General features: G+C 36.7%; 1 protein-coding gene across 2 annotated transcripts in view; it reads left to right on the top strand.

The window, feature by feature from the left end:
• The window catches only part of NPR1 (natriuretic peptide receptor 1), a 336428-nt gene that overhangs the window by 168635 nt on the left and 145577 nt on the right, over positions 1 to 22216 (top strand). For both annotated transcript variants that reach the window (XM_053704226.1, XM_053704235.1), the window contains exons 8-11: positions 1626 to 1710; positions 2184 to 2304; positions 2711 to 2785; positions 3192 to 3269. In XM_053704226.1, coding sequence (XP_053560201.1) covers positions 1626 to 1710; positions 2184 to 2304; positions 2711 to 2785; positions 3192 to 3269 — 359 coding nt within the window. The remainder of the gene's footprint in view (positions 1 to 1625; positions 1711 to 2183; positions 2305 to 2710; positions 2786 to 3191; positions 3270 to 22216) is intronic.

Below are 22216 nucleotides of genomic sequence, written 5' to 3'. Positions count from 1 at the left end.
GGATTCATTATTTCTGATGTAAGAAGAGGCTTCCAACGGCTGGGGGAATCGCTGGAGCGGCTTTCAGGATTAAAAGTTAAGTTTTTGAAGAAAAGGAGTGAAATGTCAATTTTGATTATTTAAAGTGCCCTTGTTTTTAATAGGTTTATTAAAAACCGGGCACTAATTCATCCAAATTGACCTTCACTTTAATGGTCCTTTAACAAAAATGTATTTGCACTGGTAATTGTACGTCTTGACTTGTTATTATTGCATTATGGAAAAAGGTGCTTTAACACATTAGGGAGTCATCGGCAATGCTTAATCAAGTATCCAACATGTTGTCCTCTCACTTTGCAATTGTTTTGCTTTATTGTAGAAAACACCATGACTAGTGGCAGTTCTTCAGTTCTTCAAAAGCACCATAGTCTCTTATGTTTTACCACTGCTGTGCTTGTTGTGTTAAGAAGAAAGGTGGGATTTGCCCCTTCTTGCCACTTTCCCTTAATACCTAGCCACGCCACCTGACTGTCCAGTTTGCTCATGGAACACAAGCGACTCTATATGGAACACCTTGATCCCACCTATGGATAAGCACAACTCCGCCCTCAGGCTTATGTGACTTAGTCCCAAAGTATTTGCCCCTATAATTTTATTTCTGGTACCACCATGCCCCCCCCCACATGCTTATAATAGATACAATATAAAGGGAAGCCAAAAACCACACAAAGATGAACAAAACATTTTGAACAGCAGAATTGTATGCCATAGAACAGCAGTAAAACCAGTTTGTTTATCAGGGGTTGAGCACGACCTGGAAAAAACTTTGTATGGCTTTCGAGTATGAGGTGCATGATGAATCCATTCTGGAATCATTATGGGTGCCAAGTGTATGATGAAAATTGGACATGTGCTGAATGAACTCTGGGTGTGTTTTGGAGACTCTTGAATGTAAGCTGCAAGATAAGCATCTTTTGTGCCAGTGCTGAGCTTAGTGCATGCTAAGTATTGATTATGTCCTGAAGGAATTTTGAATGTGCTTGGGAGACTCTTGCGTGTGAGGTGCAAGATTAGCATATTCTGGGTCACTGTTGAGCTTGGTGCATGCTGAGTGTTGGGATATGGGCTGAATGAACTTTGGGTATGTTTGGGAGACTCTTCAATGTGTGAGGTGCTCTTGAGTGTTGAATGCATGGTGAGTGTTCTGTGTATTATGGGCCTACATCCTAATGGGCTCATTTTTGTTTTGCACACATGTAAAATTTTGCTATCTTGTGAGCTATTTAGCTCTTTGATATTAATACATTTTTTTGTTCCTTCCATCTTACGTGCGCATGTTGTGTGTGTATTAGAGCTAGTGTTTTGTGCATTGAATAATACATTTTTTCATATATTGTTTAGCCTGTTTAATGGATGATATAACCTGTTTGTACATCAGTTCAAAACATATTGCATGTATGGGTATGTGCATAATATTATCTGTTGGTTCTGTACATTGTGTAGCACATTGTTGTGTGCTATGTAACCTTTTATGAACGTTGCATAACAAGTTGTGTACATTGTTTAACCTGCTGTGTATAGTGTAATTTGATGTTGCGTGTGATGTGTAACCTCTCCATCATTTTCTCTGTGTCGTTTTCTCACAGCCAGCTTCTCCATCCTGGAAATCATGTCTATAGTGATTTGCTTCATCTTGCTGGCAATCATTATATCCTCCATCTTCATATACAGGTACCAGCTATGCTATCCTTGGTTTGGGTTTCCAGCTTTGTCTGCAACTCTTTCTATTTTTATTGTCTTTTGTTCACACTGATGGTTTTCTCGGCCTTGGAGCTGCAAATTAAAAAAGGGGATTCTCAGGATGCTGGCAGAAAGGAGGGAGGGGGCAAGTGTGAATCATGGGATAACTCATTAGTTGCTTGCAGAACCTTATTCACCCTGTTTCCATGAGAGCTACAGGATCAGGCTGTAATTGGATAGGTTTGCAGTTTACATTCAGTAGTCAAAATCACAAAGGTGAAACATCTGGTATTTGAGTAGGCAGCTTTATGAGATATACATAATAGAAGTACAAAATCTTTACGTATATTTAATGAGGAAGAATTAAAGATGTAAACAAACAGTACTAACAGCTTTGAAGTTCAGCTAAGACTGTGGTATTGGTCATCGGAGACTAATTTACGTGTATGCTACATTCTTGCCAGGAAGTTACGCCTCGAGAAGGAGCTGGCTGCAGAACTGTGGAGAGTCAGGTGGGAGGACATCCAGACTAGTAACTTGGAAAAGACCTTGCGCAGGGCAGGCAGCAAACTCACCCTATCTCTGGTAACAGCAATAGAACTATCTGTTTACACAACCTTTGTATCTGCTCCTCCTTTTCATCACATCATATGTTGATCTTCATCACATATTGTGCCCCAGCTCTTCCTTAACTGTTCATTCCAAACTTTGCTTCATATTTTTCACTACATCTGCTTCTCTTGAACCATTCCTGTTCTCAGCCACTTCGCTCCATCATAAAAAGCTCTTCACTTCATCAGCTCCTCTTAACTGCAGCATTTACACCAATCATACTGCGTCCTTCATCTACTTATAGATCAAGTATAATGTATAGGTATGTATCTATATATAATATGTGTGAGAGACACTAGTGCACAGACATTTATATCTGTCATATATTTACAGAGTTTACATGCAGGTCCATCTCTATAAGTTTCTTTCTTCTTTACAGAGAGGTTCTAACTATGGGTCCCTGCTGACCACAGAAGGTCAGTTTCAAGTTTATGCCAAGACTGCGTATTACAGGGTAAGTATACTCTTTTACTTGGAAAACATTATGATATTATCCATTGCCTTCATTTATATGACTTCTGATACCTTCTCACTTTTATCTTTGCATTCCTATGATTTAATCCTGGCTCTCTCCACCCTAAAGTCTTATGAGTTGTCCATTGTACTATTCACTCAGTCTTGCCACCTATTTTATTTCACTAAAGAGTATGATTGACCTCAATGCAACTAGATACACTCCTGGCTGTTCCAATACACGACGTCTTGAATACCTAATAACTGATATTGACTTTTGATGTTTCCCCTGGCATTTGACCATGTGCTGACAACTGAAAGTTATGCAATTATTATGTTTTTGTCCTAGCTTCTTTTATGGGACTATACTGGTAACCTTATCTTGTTCTCTCCTTTTGTCCATTCAGGGTAACATTGTGGCTGTCAAACATATAAATCGCAAGAGGATAGAACTAACTCGAGAAGTGCTGTTTGAACTGAAACATGTAAGTACATTGCTCTCTCCTCCTGCCTTCCAGTGAATAATTCAGGCATTTATCCTCCCCCTGCTTCCAGTGACCAGCTTATTATTGTCTTGCCATCAGCATTTAACAGCCTTAGTCTACACTTCCACGCTCAGATGGGAGCTGTCTCTCTAGACACTTCCTTGGCTCTCAGTCCTAGGAAAAGCTGCTGACCCCACAGAAAAACTACAAACAGCTGGTTTTTATAGTCTATGCAAGGCTGGGGCTCCCTCTCCTTTCCACTTGACCTGAGTAGGGTGGTCAGTATTGGCCACCTTTCAAACATGTGCACATATCTACCAGGGGCAACCCAGAACTGCTTCTTATCAAAAATATCTCCATAACAACCCCTGTCATACAAATGAAACTTTTCTACACATTATTTATTTTGTTTCCTTTTTTATAAGTATTATGTTTAACTTCTCTATAAATATATACCTTAATCTTATATATATATATATATTTTCTCATGAGATGTAAAATAATGAGCACATCTAGTCAACTCACATTTGAATTTCCTATGTATTTAAAAGAAAAAACATGAACATATACAAATCCTTTATTGGTTTCTCTATATTTTTGTCCATGTACCTTAAAGTAATGGTAAACTTTCCTCTTAGTATAAACAGCTCTTGAATGTCAGCAATATACGCTTTAACATACTTTATTAATGTAGTGCTAAAATTCAAATGCCCCGCCCACTTCAAAAAAATTTTTTTGTGTTCTCCAATTGGCACTCTAGCTCCATAAACAAAATTGTGTGAGTACCGTATGGCTAGAGTGCCGATTGGAGAACAGTTCAAACCGTTAGCTCACAAAATAAATTACTTTTAAGTGGGTGGCCAGAGCATGGGGTATTTAAATTTCAGCGCTACATTAAAAAGTGAGTTGAAGCACATTTTCATTACAACTGATGAAATAAACTCTATCTAAAAACACTAACATTCTGGATCTGTTTATGTAAAGGGAATAGTTTACCTTCATTTAAAAGTGACAGTAATGTCAAATTTAAACTTTCATGATTCAGATTGAGCATACAATTTTAAACAACTCCAATTTTGGGCCAGATTACGAGTGGTGTGCTCAAGCAATATCAAGTTATTTGCGGCTATTCTATTATGAGTTGAAAGTAAATGCGAATGCGTGATCGCAATTGCAAATTACGTTTATTGGGTTAGCTTGACTTCAGAGCTCTGGTTAACTGTTACGAGAGACAAAAAAGTTGCACAAAACACATCAAAAAAACATTTAAAGGGAGACTAAACCCATTTTTTTCTTTCATGATTCAGATAGAACATGCAGTTTTAAGTAATTTTCTATTTTACTCCTATTATAAGTTTTTCTTTGTCCTCTTGCTATGTTTATTTGAATATCAGGAATGTAAAGCTTAGGATCCGGTTCATTTTAGGTTCAGCACCCTGTATAGTGCTTGCTTATTGGTGGCTACCTTTAGCGACGAATTGTTTGCAGAAGAATGATATCTGTTTTTTCTGCCTGTTTGTGCAAAGTTAAATTCCGCCTGTATTGCAAGTTGAAAGTAAATGCGAACGAGTGAGCGTAATCGAGATTTCTGCTAGAATAATTAACGCGCTTTCAAAATTCTGTTTAACTGATATGTAAGTAAAAAAACTGACACAAAACACATAAATATTTTTTTATTAAAACGTCCAGTTACACTCATAATAACACTGTCTGATAAAAAATATTTTTTAAAAAAAAAAAAAGAATTGCAATAAAGTTATAAGGGCTCAAAGATTTGAGATGTCAGGTGTTATTAAAAAAAACTGGCCACAAGTGCTTTTACATAGGGGTCCCTAGGAACACGCATAAATATATGTATGTATAAAAAAATAAATATATATATATATATATATTTCTATACATACAGTCATGGGAAAAATAAAGTACACCCTCTTTGAATTCTATGGTTTTACGTATCAGGACATAATAACATCATCTGGTCCTTAGCAGGTCTTAAAATTAGGTAAATAGAACCTCAGATGAACAGCAACACATGACATATTACACTGTGTCATGATTTATTCTACAAAAATAAAGCCAAAATACAGAAGCCATGTGTGAAAAACTAAGTACAGGTATACCCCGCTCATACAGCGGGTTAGGGACCGGAGCCCCGCTGTAAAGTGAAAACCGCCTTAAAGTGAAACAAGGCAGTTTTAGCTTTCTTTTCAGTATTTAAAATCTTAAAAACATGTTTGAACTAACATATATTAGGGGTGCAATAGTGCTATGTTTAGTTTAACACTAGCACAGCAAGTATTCAATTAGTATTCAATAAATACTGTACCTGTAAAATAGTGACAATTACTGTAGTAAAATTTGCCAGACTATAGCACTAAGACACAAATTGCACTGCAATGCTGTTAACAGAGTGAACTAAGCATAACAAAATGGTGACAGTCACTTTTCTCGCAATCTCACAATGATTTACAGCACTGTTTCAAAATCCTTGGAGGTTAAACTTCAGCTCCACAAAGCACTGTATTAGCGAATCGCTGTAAAGTGAGGTATACCTGTACACCCTTACTGCTTCCATAGGAATTAAGAGTGCTGCTAATCAAATGCCCTTGATTGATTGATTATCAGCAAGTGTGACCATATAAGCTCAAGTTTTAGCAGTTTGCTGCTCTGGAGCATTCAGGTTTGTGTTAATTCAAGGCCAAGGAGGAAAGACATCAGCAATGATCTTAGAGAAGCAATTGTTGCTGCCCATCAATCTGGGAAGGGTTATAAGGCCATTTCCAAACAATTTAAAGTCCATCATTCTACAGTGAGAAAGATTATTCACAACAAGTGCAAAACATTCAAGACTGTTGCAAATCATCCTAGGAGTAGACGTCCCAGCAAATCCACCCCAAGGTGCAATGCTCAGAGAAATTGCAAAAAAAACAAGAATTATATCTCAGACTCTACAGGCCTCAGTTAGCATGTTAAATGTTAAAGTTCATGACAGTACAATTAGAAAAAGACTGAACAAGTATGGTTTGTGTGGAAGGGTTGCCAGGAGAAAGCCTCTTCTGTCTAAAAAGAATATGGCAGCACGGCTTAGGTTTGCAAAATTGCATCTGAACAAACCACAAGACTTCTTGAAAGATGTCCTTTGGACAGACGAGACCAAAGTGGAGATGTTTGGCCATAATGCACAGCGTCACGTTTGGTGAAAACCAAAACCAAAAGCAGCATATCAGACCTCAACCGGATTGAATTGCTGTGATGGGACCTTAAAAGAGCTGTGCATAAATGAATGCCCGCAAACCTAAATGTACTGAAGCAACGTAGTAAAGAAGAGTGGGCCAAAATTCCTCCACAACGATGTGAGAAACTGATAAATTCATACAGAAAATTATTACTTCAAGATATTGCTGCTAAAGGTGGTTCTGCAAGCTATTGAATCATAAGGTGTACTTAGTTTTTCACACATGGCTTCTCTATTTTGACACAGTGTAATATGTCATGTGTTGCTGTTCATCTAAAGTTGTATTTACCTAATTTTAAGACCTGCTAAGGACCAGATGATGTTATTATGTACTGATACGTAAAACCATAGAATTCAAAGAGGGTGTTCTTTCTTTTCCATGACTGTATGTATATACAAATACATACATATACTGTATCTCTTTGCAATCCCGCACTCGTGTTTGCGCAAGCTGGTGGCTGTTTTTTTTGTTCAAAACGAGGCTCATTACAGTCTATTGGGTCTATTTATGAAGCAGCGGATTCTGCTTCCGACCCACTCTGCTTCAGTTCCGCCTGAAGCGAAAGTTAAGAAACAGCGGTCCTAAGACTGTTGCTCCTTAACTCGTCCGCCACCTGTGAGGTGGCGGACAGCAATCAGCCCAATCGAATACGATCGGGTTGCTTGACACCCCCTGCTAGCGGCTGTAAGCATTTATCGATGTGCGGCGGACATGATTTGCTACATCGTATCATGTCCGTCCGCACAATAATAAATGTATCCCTATGGGGGAATAAGATCCTGCATTGGCAACTTCGCAAAGTCTTTTTTTCTGCACAAAGATGCGACCACAAGAGCGCAACATTTTTACTTGCAACCTGTAATACGTACTCAACTGGGCACGCAATTGTAAAATAGTTGAGCGGAGATAAAGCACTTGCAGGAGCGCAAATTTGCACTCCACTCATATTCTAGCCCTAAATGTTTTAAATGTAGCATTATTTTTTTTATATATATAGATATATATTTGCACCATAAAAAAATACAAAGGAAAGTATACAATTTTTTTTTAGTTGTAAATGCTTTATAACTTTGCAAGCTTAAAGGGGCAGTGATACGAAATCATTGCATTCAAAGATTCTGCAGGAATAATCTTTAAAATGTGTTTGGCTCTCTGTCACGACCAATTAGGAGGTTGGTTTTTAGTCTACTTATGTCTTTTGTATACATATATTCTGTAGCCAAATGCAATTTTTTTAACAAGCAAAGGAAGCTATTTCAAATGACAAAATAAATATAAAGCTATTTCTAAACTGTTAAACAATGTAATAAAGTCCAACAGATAAAATGGATCATTGGGAACACATTGAATGGAAGATTTATAGTACAATGACCCTTTAAATAAAATGTATGAAAAAGATAATTATTTTTTTTGTCAGTTCTGTGTAATGCAACCTATTTATATGATGTAAACAAGCAAAGCTCATCAGCAGGAGATGCCAAAAGTCTACTTAGCTGCATTGAAAGATGTATTGTAAAAGCAAATATGTCTGTTCTAGCAAATGGAATGTAGTCTTAAAGGGACATAAAACCCCAAATTTTTCATTCATGATTCAGCTAGATCATACAATTTTAAGCAGCTTTCCATTTTACTTCTATTAGCTAATTTGCTTCTTTCTCGTGGCATCCTTTGTTGAAGGAGCAGTAATACACTATTGGGAGCTAACTGAAATCAAAAGAGGCATGTAAGTGCAGCAACCAATCAGCAGCTTCTGAGCTTACCTAGCTATACTTTTCAACAAAGGATACAAAGAGAACAAAACAAATTAGAAAGTAGAAATACATTGGAAATGTATTTAAAATGAATTGCTATGTCTGAATCATGAAAAAACATGGGTTTCATATCCCTTTAAATTCATTTAGACATATACTAGAGACAGGTCTGCAGAAACCCCACCAATATAAAAAACATGACTTAGAGATTTTAGTCCTGTTTGTTGGTTGAGAATTTGGAACCCTGCTTAAAAGAAAATATTTTTTTGGTACAGATAAACATTTTTGTTGTCCTTAGAAGCTTTAGTCACTCTCCTGCAGCTAAGATGACATTTTATGCAACTCCTTCTAATAGCAAAGCGATTTATTTGTGTTTTGTTTATAATTCAGGTTGTAGTTGCTCTAGATCTGTACTTTTCCAACCGTGGCTCTTATGACAACTTACAAATGCATTACCTTTAAAGGCAGATTATAAATTTGTTGTGTGTTTATTAACTAAAAAATAAATCTAAAGTTTCAGAAAATGCAAACATTTAAATTATTATTAAGATGTCATTATATTTTAAAAAGTTAGACTTATAAATCCCTTTTGCATATTTAAAGGGACAGCAAAGGATTCAACTTTCATGATTCAGATTAAAGGAACAGTAAAGTCAAAATTAAACTTTCATGATTCAGATGGAGCAGGAATTTTAAACAACTTTCCAATGTACTTCTGTTATCAAATTTTCTTTGTTCTCTTGGAATCTTTTATTCAAGAGTAAAACTAGGTAAGCTCAGAAGTGTGCACGTGTCTTAAGTACTCTATGGAAGCAATGTTTTGCAACCTTATTTGTAGCTTTGTTATACAATATTATACAATGTTATACAATTATATAAAACTGCTCTATCTGAATCATGAAAGCTTCATTTTGACTTTACTGTCCCTTTAAAGGGAAATGAAACCCCATTTTTTTCTTTCAGGATTCAGAGAATACAATTTTAAACAACTTTCTAATTTACTTCTATTATCTAATTTGTTTCATTCTCTTGGTATCATTTGTTGAAGGAGCAGCAGTGAACTAATCTAACTGAACACATGGGTGAGCCAATGATAATTAGTATAAATATGCATCCACCAATCAACAGCTAGAATCTAGGTTCTCTGCTGCTCCTGAGCTTGCCTAGATAAACCCTTCAGCAAAGGATAACAAGAGAAGGAAGCAAATTAAATAATAGAAGTACATTGGAAAGTTGTTTAAAATTGTATTCTCTATCTGAATCATGAAATAAATTTTTGGGTGGTTTCATATCCCTTTAAGCATGCAACTTTCCAATTTACGTATATTACCTAATTTGCTTTGTTAGGTGGCAGATAACTGCTGATTGGTGGGTACACATATATGCCACTTGTCATTGGCCCCAATGTTCAGCTAGCCCCAGCAGTACATTGCTGCTCCTTCATCAGATGATACCAAAATAATTTAAAAAAAAAATAATAATTGAAGTTGGAATTTGGAAAGTTTATTTATATAGCAGTTTTAATATAGAAACTAGAATCAGATGTGTTGGATTAAATATTTCAATAACACTCTAGTGCTTTAAATGTGTAAAAAACAGACAAACAGATGTTAGAGGTGATGAAGATAAACTTGCTTTGGATTTCTGAGTCTGGGTGATCAAAAGGAAGAGATTTGCACAATCTGATTTCTCATTTCATAATATTTTAATTAACCAGAGTCTGTTCTGGAGAACAGAACTTAAATACTATGTCACAATTTGATTAAGAGCTTTGGTAATATATAATCCAAATAATTGGGAGCCAAGGCTCTTTACAGCCTATGGTTTTTCATACCCTGCTTTATCTGCAATGTATAACTTTATGGTCACTCAAATTGAGTCAGCACAAGTCTCGCCGAGGACCTTAAAAACATTTAGAAACCCAAATGTTATCTTCATGTTTATGATGCTGTGGTGTAGTGTCCTTTATATGAAACAGAGACTCCTACATTACAATACAAGGTCTAAAAAAAGATTTGTGAGATTTCTCTCCATACCGGAGAGGTTTTGGATATCAGACCCCTCATATGCTTTGTATGGTTGGTAATCTGTCACAGGCTTCCTATTGTTCACAGCACTTATTGTTACTTGCTGCGAGGCGGTTTCTCCGCGTACATGTTGTGTTTTGAACGCTGCCTCATTTGGGGAGCGATCAGAATGACAGCTTACAAATTCTCTCTAGATCCTTTTCGCCCTCTGATTTCCTCTGTCTTTCACATCTCATTTTCTACACTTGCATGAGCATTGTGTATTTGACTGGTATTATTGCAGTAGCATTATATTTTCTTTTGTTTTTATTGTGCTTTTGTAAAATCCTAAAGCTATAATGTATGCAATACCAGAGATATTTACCATTGGCTGCCATTATACCATTCTTGTATTACTGGATGCTTACTAGACTTTAATGCAACACTCTAGTAAAAACAGTATTCAGAATAATGGTTATGGAGGTGAATATAGAGGGGGCAACCCTCTGGGTTTTACACAAGATGGGATTCTGAGCCTGAGGTTATACAATTAACCATTTAAGGGCTAGATTACGAGTGGAGTACAATTTAGCACTCCCTCTAAAGCGTAGACTATGCTAGATGAAGGCTTTTTGTGCACGCTGGGTTTTTTTGTATTACAAGTTGAAAGCATAAAGTTTGCGCTTGTGCGAAACCCGATGAATGCTAACAAATTATCAAGACCGTGTTAACTTCTTCTCCCCAATGAAGTCAATGGAGAGAGCAAAAAACACCTATAGGAATAGATATATAGGTATAGGTGTACATAGAAATATAATATATAGACATATGTATACAATAAAAAGGACATTATTCTGTAAGTGAAGAACATTAGAATGTGAATAATGTACAGTACATATACAGAGTCACAGGCAGTTAACTCCAGACAGGTCTGGGTGCAAGGCCCATAGGGAAAATTACAAAACAAATTAATACAACACACAGAGAAAGTCCAGCACTCACTTACAAGCTCACAGCTAAGATTAAAAGAAAAAATAGAAGTTTAGTTACCGCATCTGGCCAAATAGGACAAGCCCAGGTACTACGTCAAGGTCCCTTCTAAAACCTGAGTCCCTAAACCAGCCAAGCTGTGAGCTTGTGTGAGTGCTGGACTTTCTCTGTGTGTTGTATATAAACATTTGCGCTCATGCAAACGTTTACGTTCAACTCATAATACGTAATTTGTAGTACGCAAAGAGCAGCAAAATACTCCATATCGCTCGCTACAGTTACCGCATCACTCATAATCTAGCCCTAAATCAGGCCCCTTCTGATATACACCTTATTTAAAATATAAACAGCATATTTCCATTTTTATTCACTTACCGTGTCAATACACTTCAATAGATTACACATCATCTAACTGAAGTGAATGGGTACATATTGCACTCTAATACGCAAAAATCAAGCAAATGCTTGTATTTTTACTTCAAAATTATTATTATTTTTTTTCAAGCATCTTTGCTTTTAAACCACATAAAAGTTTGCATTTTTTTAACCAGATTTATTAAAACAAAAATTACAATATATATATTAAAAAATGTGTGAATTTGCACATATTTATTCCTCAGTTATTTGTAACTGTATCATTAAACAATTTTTGTTTCTGTTTGTTCTGAGGCCTTCTGTTTTATGCCCCTTTGCTTACAAATGGAGTTAGCCAGTAAGCTGTGTGGAAACTTTTGTCTTGAATTAGCCTGAATGTGACAAATTTGCTTATCTTTTAATTTCATGCCTACAGTACTGTGTACTCTGTACAGTAACACTGTGACTGCCATATTGTAAACCCTGTCACCATATTGTAAAAGAAAATCCTCTCACTTTCTTTAAACTGCGAGGCCTTTTTAGAAGTGAGGACACAAAGGGGCCAGGCATGATATAGGTGGGGTGCAGTCACTAGTGATTGCATAGACAGATGAGGCCCCAGCACCGGTCTCAATTTAGACCCCTTGATTTACGCCATGTATTATAATTATTGTTAGTAGTAGTAATAGTATATCCCTTTAAAACCCTTTCAGATTAATATGTTACAAATTATATTTTAAATATTTACCATTGTACAATGATCAAGTTATTTTTTTTTAAGTTCTTGTTAATAAAATACAGAAATGATTATAAATTTGTGATGACCAACTTATGTACAAGTGCTCAACCGTTGACATTTTCATAAAATTCAGACAAATTTATCATATTATGTTGAGCTTCTAGACTGAAACAGCTTTGAATATATTTGCATAAACGTTATATGAGAATTTTGTCAACTGTTCAGTAAAATGTGAGCAAGAGGAACGCTAGTTTGCTGAACTGCATGGATGAAATGAAACAAATATTTAATAGCTCTGATTAGACTAGGGAAGGAAAATATGGAAAGATAATTTTTCAAGCTGATAATGGACAATTTACATAGAATGACATTTACATAGAACCAGTGTTTTTGTAGATTTTTTAAAAAAACATTACGGTTATTTTATTAGCTCTTTTACTCTGAATTTTCATATAGAAACACCATAAATCAAGTCATATCTTTGACTAATAATATTTTGAATGTTTCATTGTTTTGCCATGCAGTGATAAAACAATGTATATGGCTCAGATATGTACTAGTTATAGGTTGACCATATTGCCGCTTTAAAAAGGGACACATATGAAAAATACATATGTCAGGGCTGTTTTCAGGGCTGTTTAAAGAAATGTTTTGTATAAGAACCCTGACATATGTATTTTTCATAGGTGTCCCTTCTTAAAGCGGCAATATGGTCAGCCTAAGGTTATGTTTTGCCTAAAGGACCCTGTTGCAGCAGACTTATTGTTTAAATAGCATTTCTCTGACTGTTTGAATTTGCTTATTTTATTTGAGTTAGTTGAAATGACTCACATATTACACATAATAAAGCTATTGTAATTAGCAAGTTATTATTTATTATCTACATGTATAAACTGTATATGCAGTGAGAATCTGTCACGGCACCCATGGGGCACCGCTGTACCTACTCTTGATTCTGTGCACAATGCCTGCTAACAGCGGACCTACTCAACAGAGGACCCTGGTGCAAGATTTGTTTGGGGCCCCCCTAGGATAACCATTTTGCCACTTTAAAAAGGTACACATATGAAAAATACATATGTCAGGGCTGTTTTCAGGGCTGTTTAAAGAAATGTTTTGTATAAGAACCCTGGCATATGTATTTTTCATATGTGTCCCTTTTTAAAGCGGCAATATGGTCACCCTAGGCCCCCCAAAGGTAACTCAGTAGAAAGCAAAAGTATTAATATACATTCTGCTCTGTGTAATGATTTATAGGATGGATAGATAGATAGATAGATAGATAGATAGATAGATAGATAGATAGATAGACAGATTGATAGACATATGGACCTACAACCTGCACTAATAAAAGACTTCCCTGCATTAGGATTGTAAACATTCTGCACACAACTCTCCATAGACCGGCTGTTATGGGCCCCCTCCAGCTCTCGGGCCCTGGTGCAACTGCACCTGCTTCACCAATGGTAGTTCCGCCCCTGGCTCTGTAAAAACCAAGGATGCTGCAAAAGTGAATGCTGATGTAGAGCTTCACAAATTTGTTTAAAATTGGTTTAAAAAAGTATAAACCATGTCAAAAATGTATGCACCAGAAGATTCCATTTTTATGGTGTTTGTGAGAATATCTATCTATCTATCTATCTATCTATCTATCTATCTATCTTTTTATATATATATATATATATATATATATATATATATATATATATATATATATATATATATATATGATACCTGTATGTGTGTTTGTGTGTGTATATATATATATATATATATATATATATATATATATATATATATATAAATATAATGTATGTATATATATATATATATATATACTGTATATACTATACTGTTTTGAGATATGTAGAGAGGGATCTCTTAAAGGATATTAGGCTTGGCGAAGGTTTGAAAGTCTGCGGGAGGTCGTTCCATAATTGTGGTGCTCTGTAGGTTAAGGAGGATCGAGCTGCTTTCTTTTTGTATTGAGGCAAGCTAAATAATGTGCTGGTACTGCCTGGATCGGAGGTTATAGGAGGTGGGAATAGCCGGGGAGAGCATTCTGCTCAGGTAGGGTGGGAGCTTCCCAGAAAAGCTCTTAAACACAAGGCAGGAAAGATGGAGGGTGCGCCTGGATTCCAGCGACAGCCAGTTTAGTTCTTTTAGCATGTCACAATGGTGGGTCCTGTAGTTACATTGTAGTACAAAGCGACAGAACGAGTTATACAATGTATTACGTTTATTAAGGTGAGTTTGCGGTGGAGGTGCATATACTACATCACCATAATCCATGATTGGCATCAGCATTTGCTGTACAATCTTTTCCTTTACTGTAGGGCTTAGGCAGGATTTGTTTCTGTACAGGGCACCTAGTTTTGGATAAAGTTTAGATGCAAGTTTTTCTATGTAGAGGCCAAAAGATAGATTGGGGTCTAACAACATACCTAAGTATTTGAAAGAGTGGACTGTGGTCAGCTTGCAATTGGATTTTGTTTTGATGCGTAGATGTGAATTTTGTAATTTATGTAATTTAGGTCCCATTCCAAAGATCATTGTGACAGTTTTGTCGGTGTTTAGGAAGAGTATCCGCTAGATTACGAGTTGTGCGTTAGGCTTAAAAAGCATCGTTGGCCGGTCCCAACGCTGCTTTTTAAAGCCCGCTGGTAGTCTAGTCTTGAAGGTACAGGCTCACCGCTCACTTTTTTGGCCAGACTCGGAAATACCGCAAATCCACTTACGTCAATTGCGTATCTTATTTTTTCAATGGGACTTGCATAGTGCCGGTATTACAAGTCTTCCAAAAAGTGAGTGGTAGACTCACTCTTAAAGTCAGTAGTTAAGAGTTTTACACTACAATGCCGTAGCATAAAACTCTTAACTATAGTGCTAAAAAGTACACTAACACCCATAAACTACCTATTAACCTCTAAACCGAGGCCCTCCCACATGATAAACACTAAAATTAAATTTTTAACCCCTAATCTGCCAAACCGGACATTGCCGCCACTATAATAAATATTTTAACACCTAAACCGCCGCACTCCCGCCTCGCAAACACTAGTTAAATATTATAAACCCCTAATCTGCCGTCCCTAACATCGCTGACACCTACCTACATTTATTAACCCCTAATCTGCAGCCGCCACTATACTAAAGCTATTAACCCCTAAATCTAAGTCTAACCCTAACCCCCCTAACTTAAATCTAATTTAAATAAATCTAAATAAAATAACTATCATTAGAGGGCCACTAAACCCAAAATCTTTCTTTCATGATTCAGATAGAGAATAGAAATTTAAAAATTACAATTTACTTCTATTATTTATTTTGCTTAATTTTTTAGATATCCCTAGATGAAGAAAAATCAATGCACATGGTTAGCCAATCACACAAGGCTTCTATATGCAGCAACCAATCAGCAGCTACTGAGCATATCTAGATATGCTTTCCAGCAAAGAATATCAAGAGAATAAAACAAATTAGATAATAGAAGTAAATTAGAAAGATGTTTAAAATTGCATTCTCTTTCTAAATCATGAAAAAAAATGTGGGTTTCATGTCCCTTTAACTAAATAATTCATATTTAAAATTAAATACTTACCTATAAATAAACCCTAAGATAGCTACAATATAACTAATAGTTACATTGTAGCTAGTTTAGGGTTTATTTTTATTTTACAGGCAAGTTTGTATTTATTTTAACTAGGTACATTAGTTACTAAATAGTTATTAACTATTTAATAAACTACCTAGTTAAAATAAATAGAAAAGTACCTGTAAAATAAAACCTAACCTAAGTTACAATTACACCTAACACTACACTATAATTAAATTAATTCCCTAAATTAAATACAATTAAATAAAATGATCTAAAGTACAAAAAAAAAACAGACTAAATTACAGAAAATAATAAACAAATTACAAGAATTTTAAACTAATTACACCTAATCTTATCCCACTAACAAAAAATAACCCCCCCCCCCCAATAAAAAAAGCCCTATCCTACACTAAATTACAAATAGCCCTTAAAAGGGCCTTTTGCGGGACATTGCCCCAAAGTAATCAGCTCTTTTACCTTAAAAAAAAATTACAAATTCCCCCCCCCTACATTAAAACCCACCACCCACACAACCAACCCTACTCTAAAACCCACCCAATACCCCCTTAAAAAAACCTAACACTAACGCCTTGAAGATCACCTTACCCGGAGAAGTCTTCACCAAACCGGGACGAAGTCCTCAACGAATCCGGCAGAAGTGGTCCTCCAGACGGGCAGAAGTCTTCATCCAGACGGCATCTTCTATCTTCATCCATCCAGCGCAGAGCAGCTCCATCTTCAAAACATTCGACTTGGAGCATCCTCTTCATCCGACGGCTTCTTGCTGAATGAAGGTTCCTTTAAATGACGTCATCCAAGATGGCGTCCCTTCAATTCTGATTGGAATTAAGGTAGAAAAAATCCTATTGGCTGATCCAATTAGCCAATAGGATTGAACTTCAATCCTATTGGCTGATTGCATCAGCCAATAGGATTTTTTCTACCTTAATTCCAATTGGCTGATAGAATTCTATCAGCCAATCGGAATTGAAGGGACGCCATCTTGGATGACGTCACTTAAAGGAACCTTCATTCTTCAGTCGCCATGGAAAGAAGAGGACGCTCCACGTCCTATGTCTTGAAGATGGAGCCGCTCCGCGCCGGATGGATGAAGATAGAAGATGCCATCTGGATGAAGACTTCTACCCGTCTGCAGGACCACTTCTGCCGGATTCGTTGAGGACTTCGGCCCGGTTGGGTGAAGACTTCTCCCGGTAAGGTGATCTTCAAGGGGTTAGTGTTAGGTATTTTTAAGGGGGTATTGGGTGGGTTTTAGAGTAGGGTTGGTTGTGTGGGTAGTGGCTTTTAACATTGGGGGAGCATTTGTAATTTTTTTTAAAAGTAAAATAGCTGATTACTTTAGGGCAATGCCCCGCAAAAGGCCCTTTTAAGGGCTATTTGTAGTTTAGTGTAGGGTAGGGCTTTTTTTATTTTGGGGGGCTTTTTTATTTTGTTAGTGGGATTAGATTAGGTGTAATTAGTTTAAAATTCTTGTAATTTGTTTATTATTTTCTGTAATTTAGTGTAATTTAGTGTCTGTTTGTTTTTGTACTTTAGATCATTTTATTTAATTGTATTTAATTGTATTTAATTTAGGAAATTCATTTAATTATAGTGTAGTGGTAGGTGTAATTGTAACTTAGGTTAGGTTTTATTTTACAGGTACTTTTGTATTTATTTTAACTAGGTAGTTATTAAATAGTTAATAACTATTTAGTAACTATTCTACCTAGTTAAAATAAATACAAACTTGCCTGTAAAATAAAAATAAACCCTAAGATAGATACAATATAACTATTAGTTATATTGTAGCTATCTTAGGGTTTATTTTATAGGTAACCATTTAGTTTTAAATAGGAATATTTTAGTTATTGATAGTTATTTTTATTTAGATTTATTTCTTTCATGTAATTAGCAAGAGTCCATGAGCTAGTGACGTATGGGATATACATTCCTACCAGGAGGGGCAAAGTTTCTCAAACCTCAAAATGCCTATAAATACACCCCTCACCACACCCACAAATCAGTTTTTACAAACTTTGCCTCCTATGGAGGTGGTGAAGTAAGTTTGTGCTAGATTCTACGTTGATATGCGCTCCGCAGCAGGTTGGAGCCCGGTTTTCCTCTCAGCGTGCAGTGAATGTCAGAGGGATGTGAGGAGAGTATTGCCTATTTGAATTCAATGATCTCCTTCTGCGGGGTCTATTTCATAGGTTCTCTGTTATCGGTCGTAGAGATTCATCTTTTACCTCCCTTTTCAGATCGACGATATACTCTTATATATACCATTACCTCTACTGATTCTCGTTTCAGTACTGGTTTGGCTTTCTACTACATGTAGATGAGTGTCCTGGGGTAAGTAAGTCTTATTTTCTGTGACACTCTAAGCTATGGTTGGGCAATTTTATATAAAGTTCTAAATATATGTATTCAAACATTTATTTGCCTTGACTCAGGATGTTCAACGTTCCTTATTTCAGACAGTCAGTTTCATATTTGGGATAATGCATATGAATAAATCAATTTTTTTCTTACCTTAAAATTTGACTTTTTTTCCCTGTGGGCTGTTAGGCTCGCGGGGGCTGAAAATGCTTCATTTTATTGCGTCATTTTTGGCGCTGACTTTTTTGGTGCAAAATTTTTTTTTCTGTTTCCGGCGTCATACGTGTCGCCGGAAGTTGCGTCATTTTTTGACGTTTTTTTGCTCCAAAAGTGTCGGCGTTCCGGATATGGCGTCATTTTTGGCGCCAAAAGCATTTAGGCGCCAAATAATGTGGGCGTCTTTTTTGGCGCTAAAAAATATGGGCGTCACTATTGTCTCCACATTATTTAAGTCTCATTATTTATTGCTTCTGGTTGCTAGAAGCTTGTTCACTGGCATTTTTTCCCATTCCTGAAACTGTCATTTAAGGAATTTGATCAATTTTGCTTTATATGTTGTTTTTTCTATTACATATTGCAAGATGTCCCAGATTGACACTGAGTCAGAAGATACTTCTGGAAAAACGCTGCCTGGTGCTGGATCTACCAAAGTTAAGTATATCTGCTGTAAACTTGTGGTATCTATTCCTCCAGCTGTTGTTTGTAATGAATGTCATGACAAACTTGTTAATGCAGATAATATTTCCTTTAGTAATGTTACATTACCTGTTGCTGTTCCATCAACATCTAATACTCAGAGTGTTCCTGTTAACATAAGAGATTTTGTTTCTAAATCCATTAAGAAGGCTATGTCTGTTATTCCTCCTTCTAGTAAACGTAAAAGGTCTTTTAAAACTTCTCATTTTTCAGATGAATTTTTAAATGAACATCATCATTCTGATTCTGATAATGGTATAAATCTTCTTATTTATTCAAAATGGAATTTATTCGTTCTTTTTAAGTCTTAATTGCATTAGAAATAGAGGATTCTGGTCCTCTTGATACTAAATCTAAACGTTTAAATAAGGTTTTTAAATCTCCTGTAGTTATTCCAGAAGTTTTTCCTGTCCCTGATGCTATTTCTGAAGTAATCTCCAGGGAATGGAATAATTTGGGTAATTCATTTACTCCTTCTAAACGTTTTAAGCAATTATATCCTGTGCCATCTGACAGATTAGAATTTTGGGACAAAATCCCTAAAGTTGATGGGGCTGTCTCTACTCTTGCTAAACGTACTACTATTCCTACGGCAGATAGTACTTCCTTTAAGGATCCTTTAGATAGGAAGATTGAATCCTTTCTAAGAAAAGCTTACTTATGTTCAGGTAATCTTCTTAGACCTGCTATATCTTTAGCGGATGTTGCTGCAGCTTCAACGTTTTGGTTAGAAGCTTTAGCGCAACAAGTAACAGATCATAATTCTCATAGCATTGTTAATCTTCTTCAACATGCTAATAATTTTATTTGTGATGCTATCTTTGATATCATTAGGGTTGATGTCAGGTATATGTCTCTAGCTATTTTAGCTAGAAGAGCTTTATGGCTTAAAACTTGGAATGCTGATATGTCTTCTAAGTCAACTTATTTGGTTCTCAGTTGGATTCTATTATCTCAACTGTTACTGGAGGGAAAGGAACTTTTTTGCCACAGGATAAAAAATCTAAAGGTAAATTTAGATCTAATAATCGTTTTTGTTCCTTTCGTCACAATAAGGAACAAAAGCCTGATCCTTCACCCACAGGAGCGGTATCAGTTTGGAAACCATCTCCAGTCTGGAATAAATCCAAGCCTTTTAGAAAACCAAAGCCAACTCCCAAGTCCACATGAAGGTGCGGCTCTCATTCCAGCCCAGCTGGTAGGGGGCAGATTATGATTTTTCAAAGAAATTTGGATCAATTCAATTCACAATCTTTGGATTCAAAACATTGTTTCAGAAGGGTACAGAATTGGCTTCAAGATAAGGCCTCCTGCAAAGAGATTTTTTCTTTCCCGTGTCCCAGTAAATCCAGCGAAGGCTCAAGCATTTCTGAAATGTGTTTCAGATCTAGAGTTGGCTGGAGTAATTATGCCAGTTCCAGTTCTGGAACAGGGGCTGGGGTTTTATTCATTGTACCAAAGAAGGAGAATTCCTTCAGACCAGTTCTGGAGCTAAAAATATTGAATCGTTATGTAAGGATACCAACATTCAAAATGGTAACTATAAGGACTATCCTGCCTTTTGTTCAGCAAGGGCATTATATGTCCACAATAGATTTACAGGATGCATATCTGCATATTCCGATTCATCCAGATCACTATCAGTTTCTGAGATTCTCTTTCCTAGACAAGCATTACCAGTTTGTGGCTCTGCCGTTTGGCCTAGCAACAGCTCCAAGAATTTTTACAAAGGTTCTCGGTGCCCTTCTGTCCGTAATCAGAGAACAGGGTATTGTGGTATTTCCTTATTTGGACGATATCTTGGTACTTGCTCAGTCTTCACATTTAGCAGAATCTCATACGAATCGACTTGTGTTGTTTCTTCAAGATCATGGTTGGAGGATCAATTTACCGGAAAGTTCATTGATTCCTCAGACAAGGGTAACCTTTGTAGGTTTCCAGATAGATTCAGCGTCCATGACTCTGTCTCTGACGGACAAGAGATGTCTAAAATTGATTACAGCTTGTCGAAACCTTCAATCACAATCATTCCCTTCGGTAGCCTTATGCATGGAAATCCTAGGTCTTATGACTGCTGCATCAGACGCGATCCCCTTTGCTTGTTTTCACATGCGACCTCTTCAGCTCTGTATGCTGAACCAGTGGTGCAGGGATTACACAAAGATATCTCAAGTAATATCTTTAAAACCGATTGTACGATACTCTCTGACGTGGTGGACAGATCACCATCTTTTAGTTCAGGGGGCTTCTTTTGTTCTTCCGACCTGGACTGTAATTTCAACAGATGCAAGTCTGACAGGTTGGGGAGCTGTTTGGGGGTCTCTGACAGCACAAGGGGTTTGGGAATCTCAGGAGGTGAGATTACCAATCAATATTTTGGAACTCCGTGCAATTTTCAGAGCTCTTCAGTCATGGCCTCTTCTAAAGAGAGAATCGTTCATTTGTTTTCAGACAGACAATGTCACAACTGTGGCATACATCAATAATCAAGGAGGGACTCACAGTCCTCTGGCTATGAAAGAAGTATCTCGGATACTGGTATGGGCGGAATCCAGCTCCTGTCTAGTTTCTGTGGTTCATATCCCAGGTATAGACAATTGGGAAGCGGATTATCTCAGTCGCCAAACGTTACATCCGGGCGAATGGTCTCTTCACCCAGAGGTATTTCTTCAGATTGTTCAAATGTGGGGACTTCCAGAAATAGATCTGATGGCTTCTCATCTAAACAAGAAACTTCCCAGGTATCTTATCCAGATCCAGGGATCCTCAAGCGGAAGCAGTGGATGCATTGTCACTTCCTTGGAAGTATCATCCTGCCTATATCTTTCCGCCTCTAGTTCTTCTTCCAAGAGTAATCTCCAAGATTCTGAAGGAATGCTCGTTTGTTCTGCTGGTGGCTCCAGCATGGCCTCACAGGTTTTGGTATGCGGATCTTGTTCCTGATGGCCTCTTGCCAACCGTGGACTTTTCCGTTAAGACCAGACCTTCTGTCGCAAGGTCCTTTTTTCCATCAGGATCTCAAATCCTTAAATTTAAAGGTATGGAGATTGAACGCTTGATTCTTAGTCAAAGAGGTTTCTCTGACTCTGTGATTAATACTATGTTACAGGCTCGTAAATCTGTATCTAGGAAGATATATTATAGAGTCTGGAAGACTTACATTTCTTGGTGTCTTTCTCATCATTTTTCCTGGCA

The sequence above is a fragment of the Bombina bombina genome, chromosome 1 (assembly GCF_027579735.1).
Source record: "Bombina bombina isolate aBomBom1 chromosome 1, aBomBom1.pri, whole genome shotgun sequence".
In the NCBI taxonomy this organism is placed as follows: domain Eukaryota; kingdom Metazoa; phylum Chordata; class Amphibia; order Anura; family Bombinatoridae; genus Bombina; species Bombina bombina.
The sequence above is the reverse complement of the archived record's forward strand: the minus strand, read 5'-3'. Positions and strand labels throughout refer to the sequence as shown.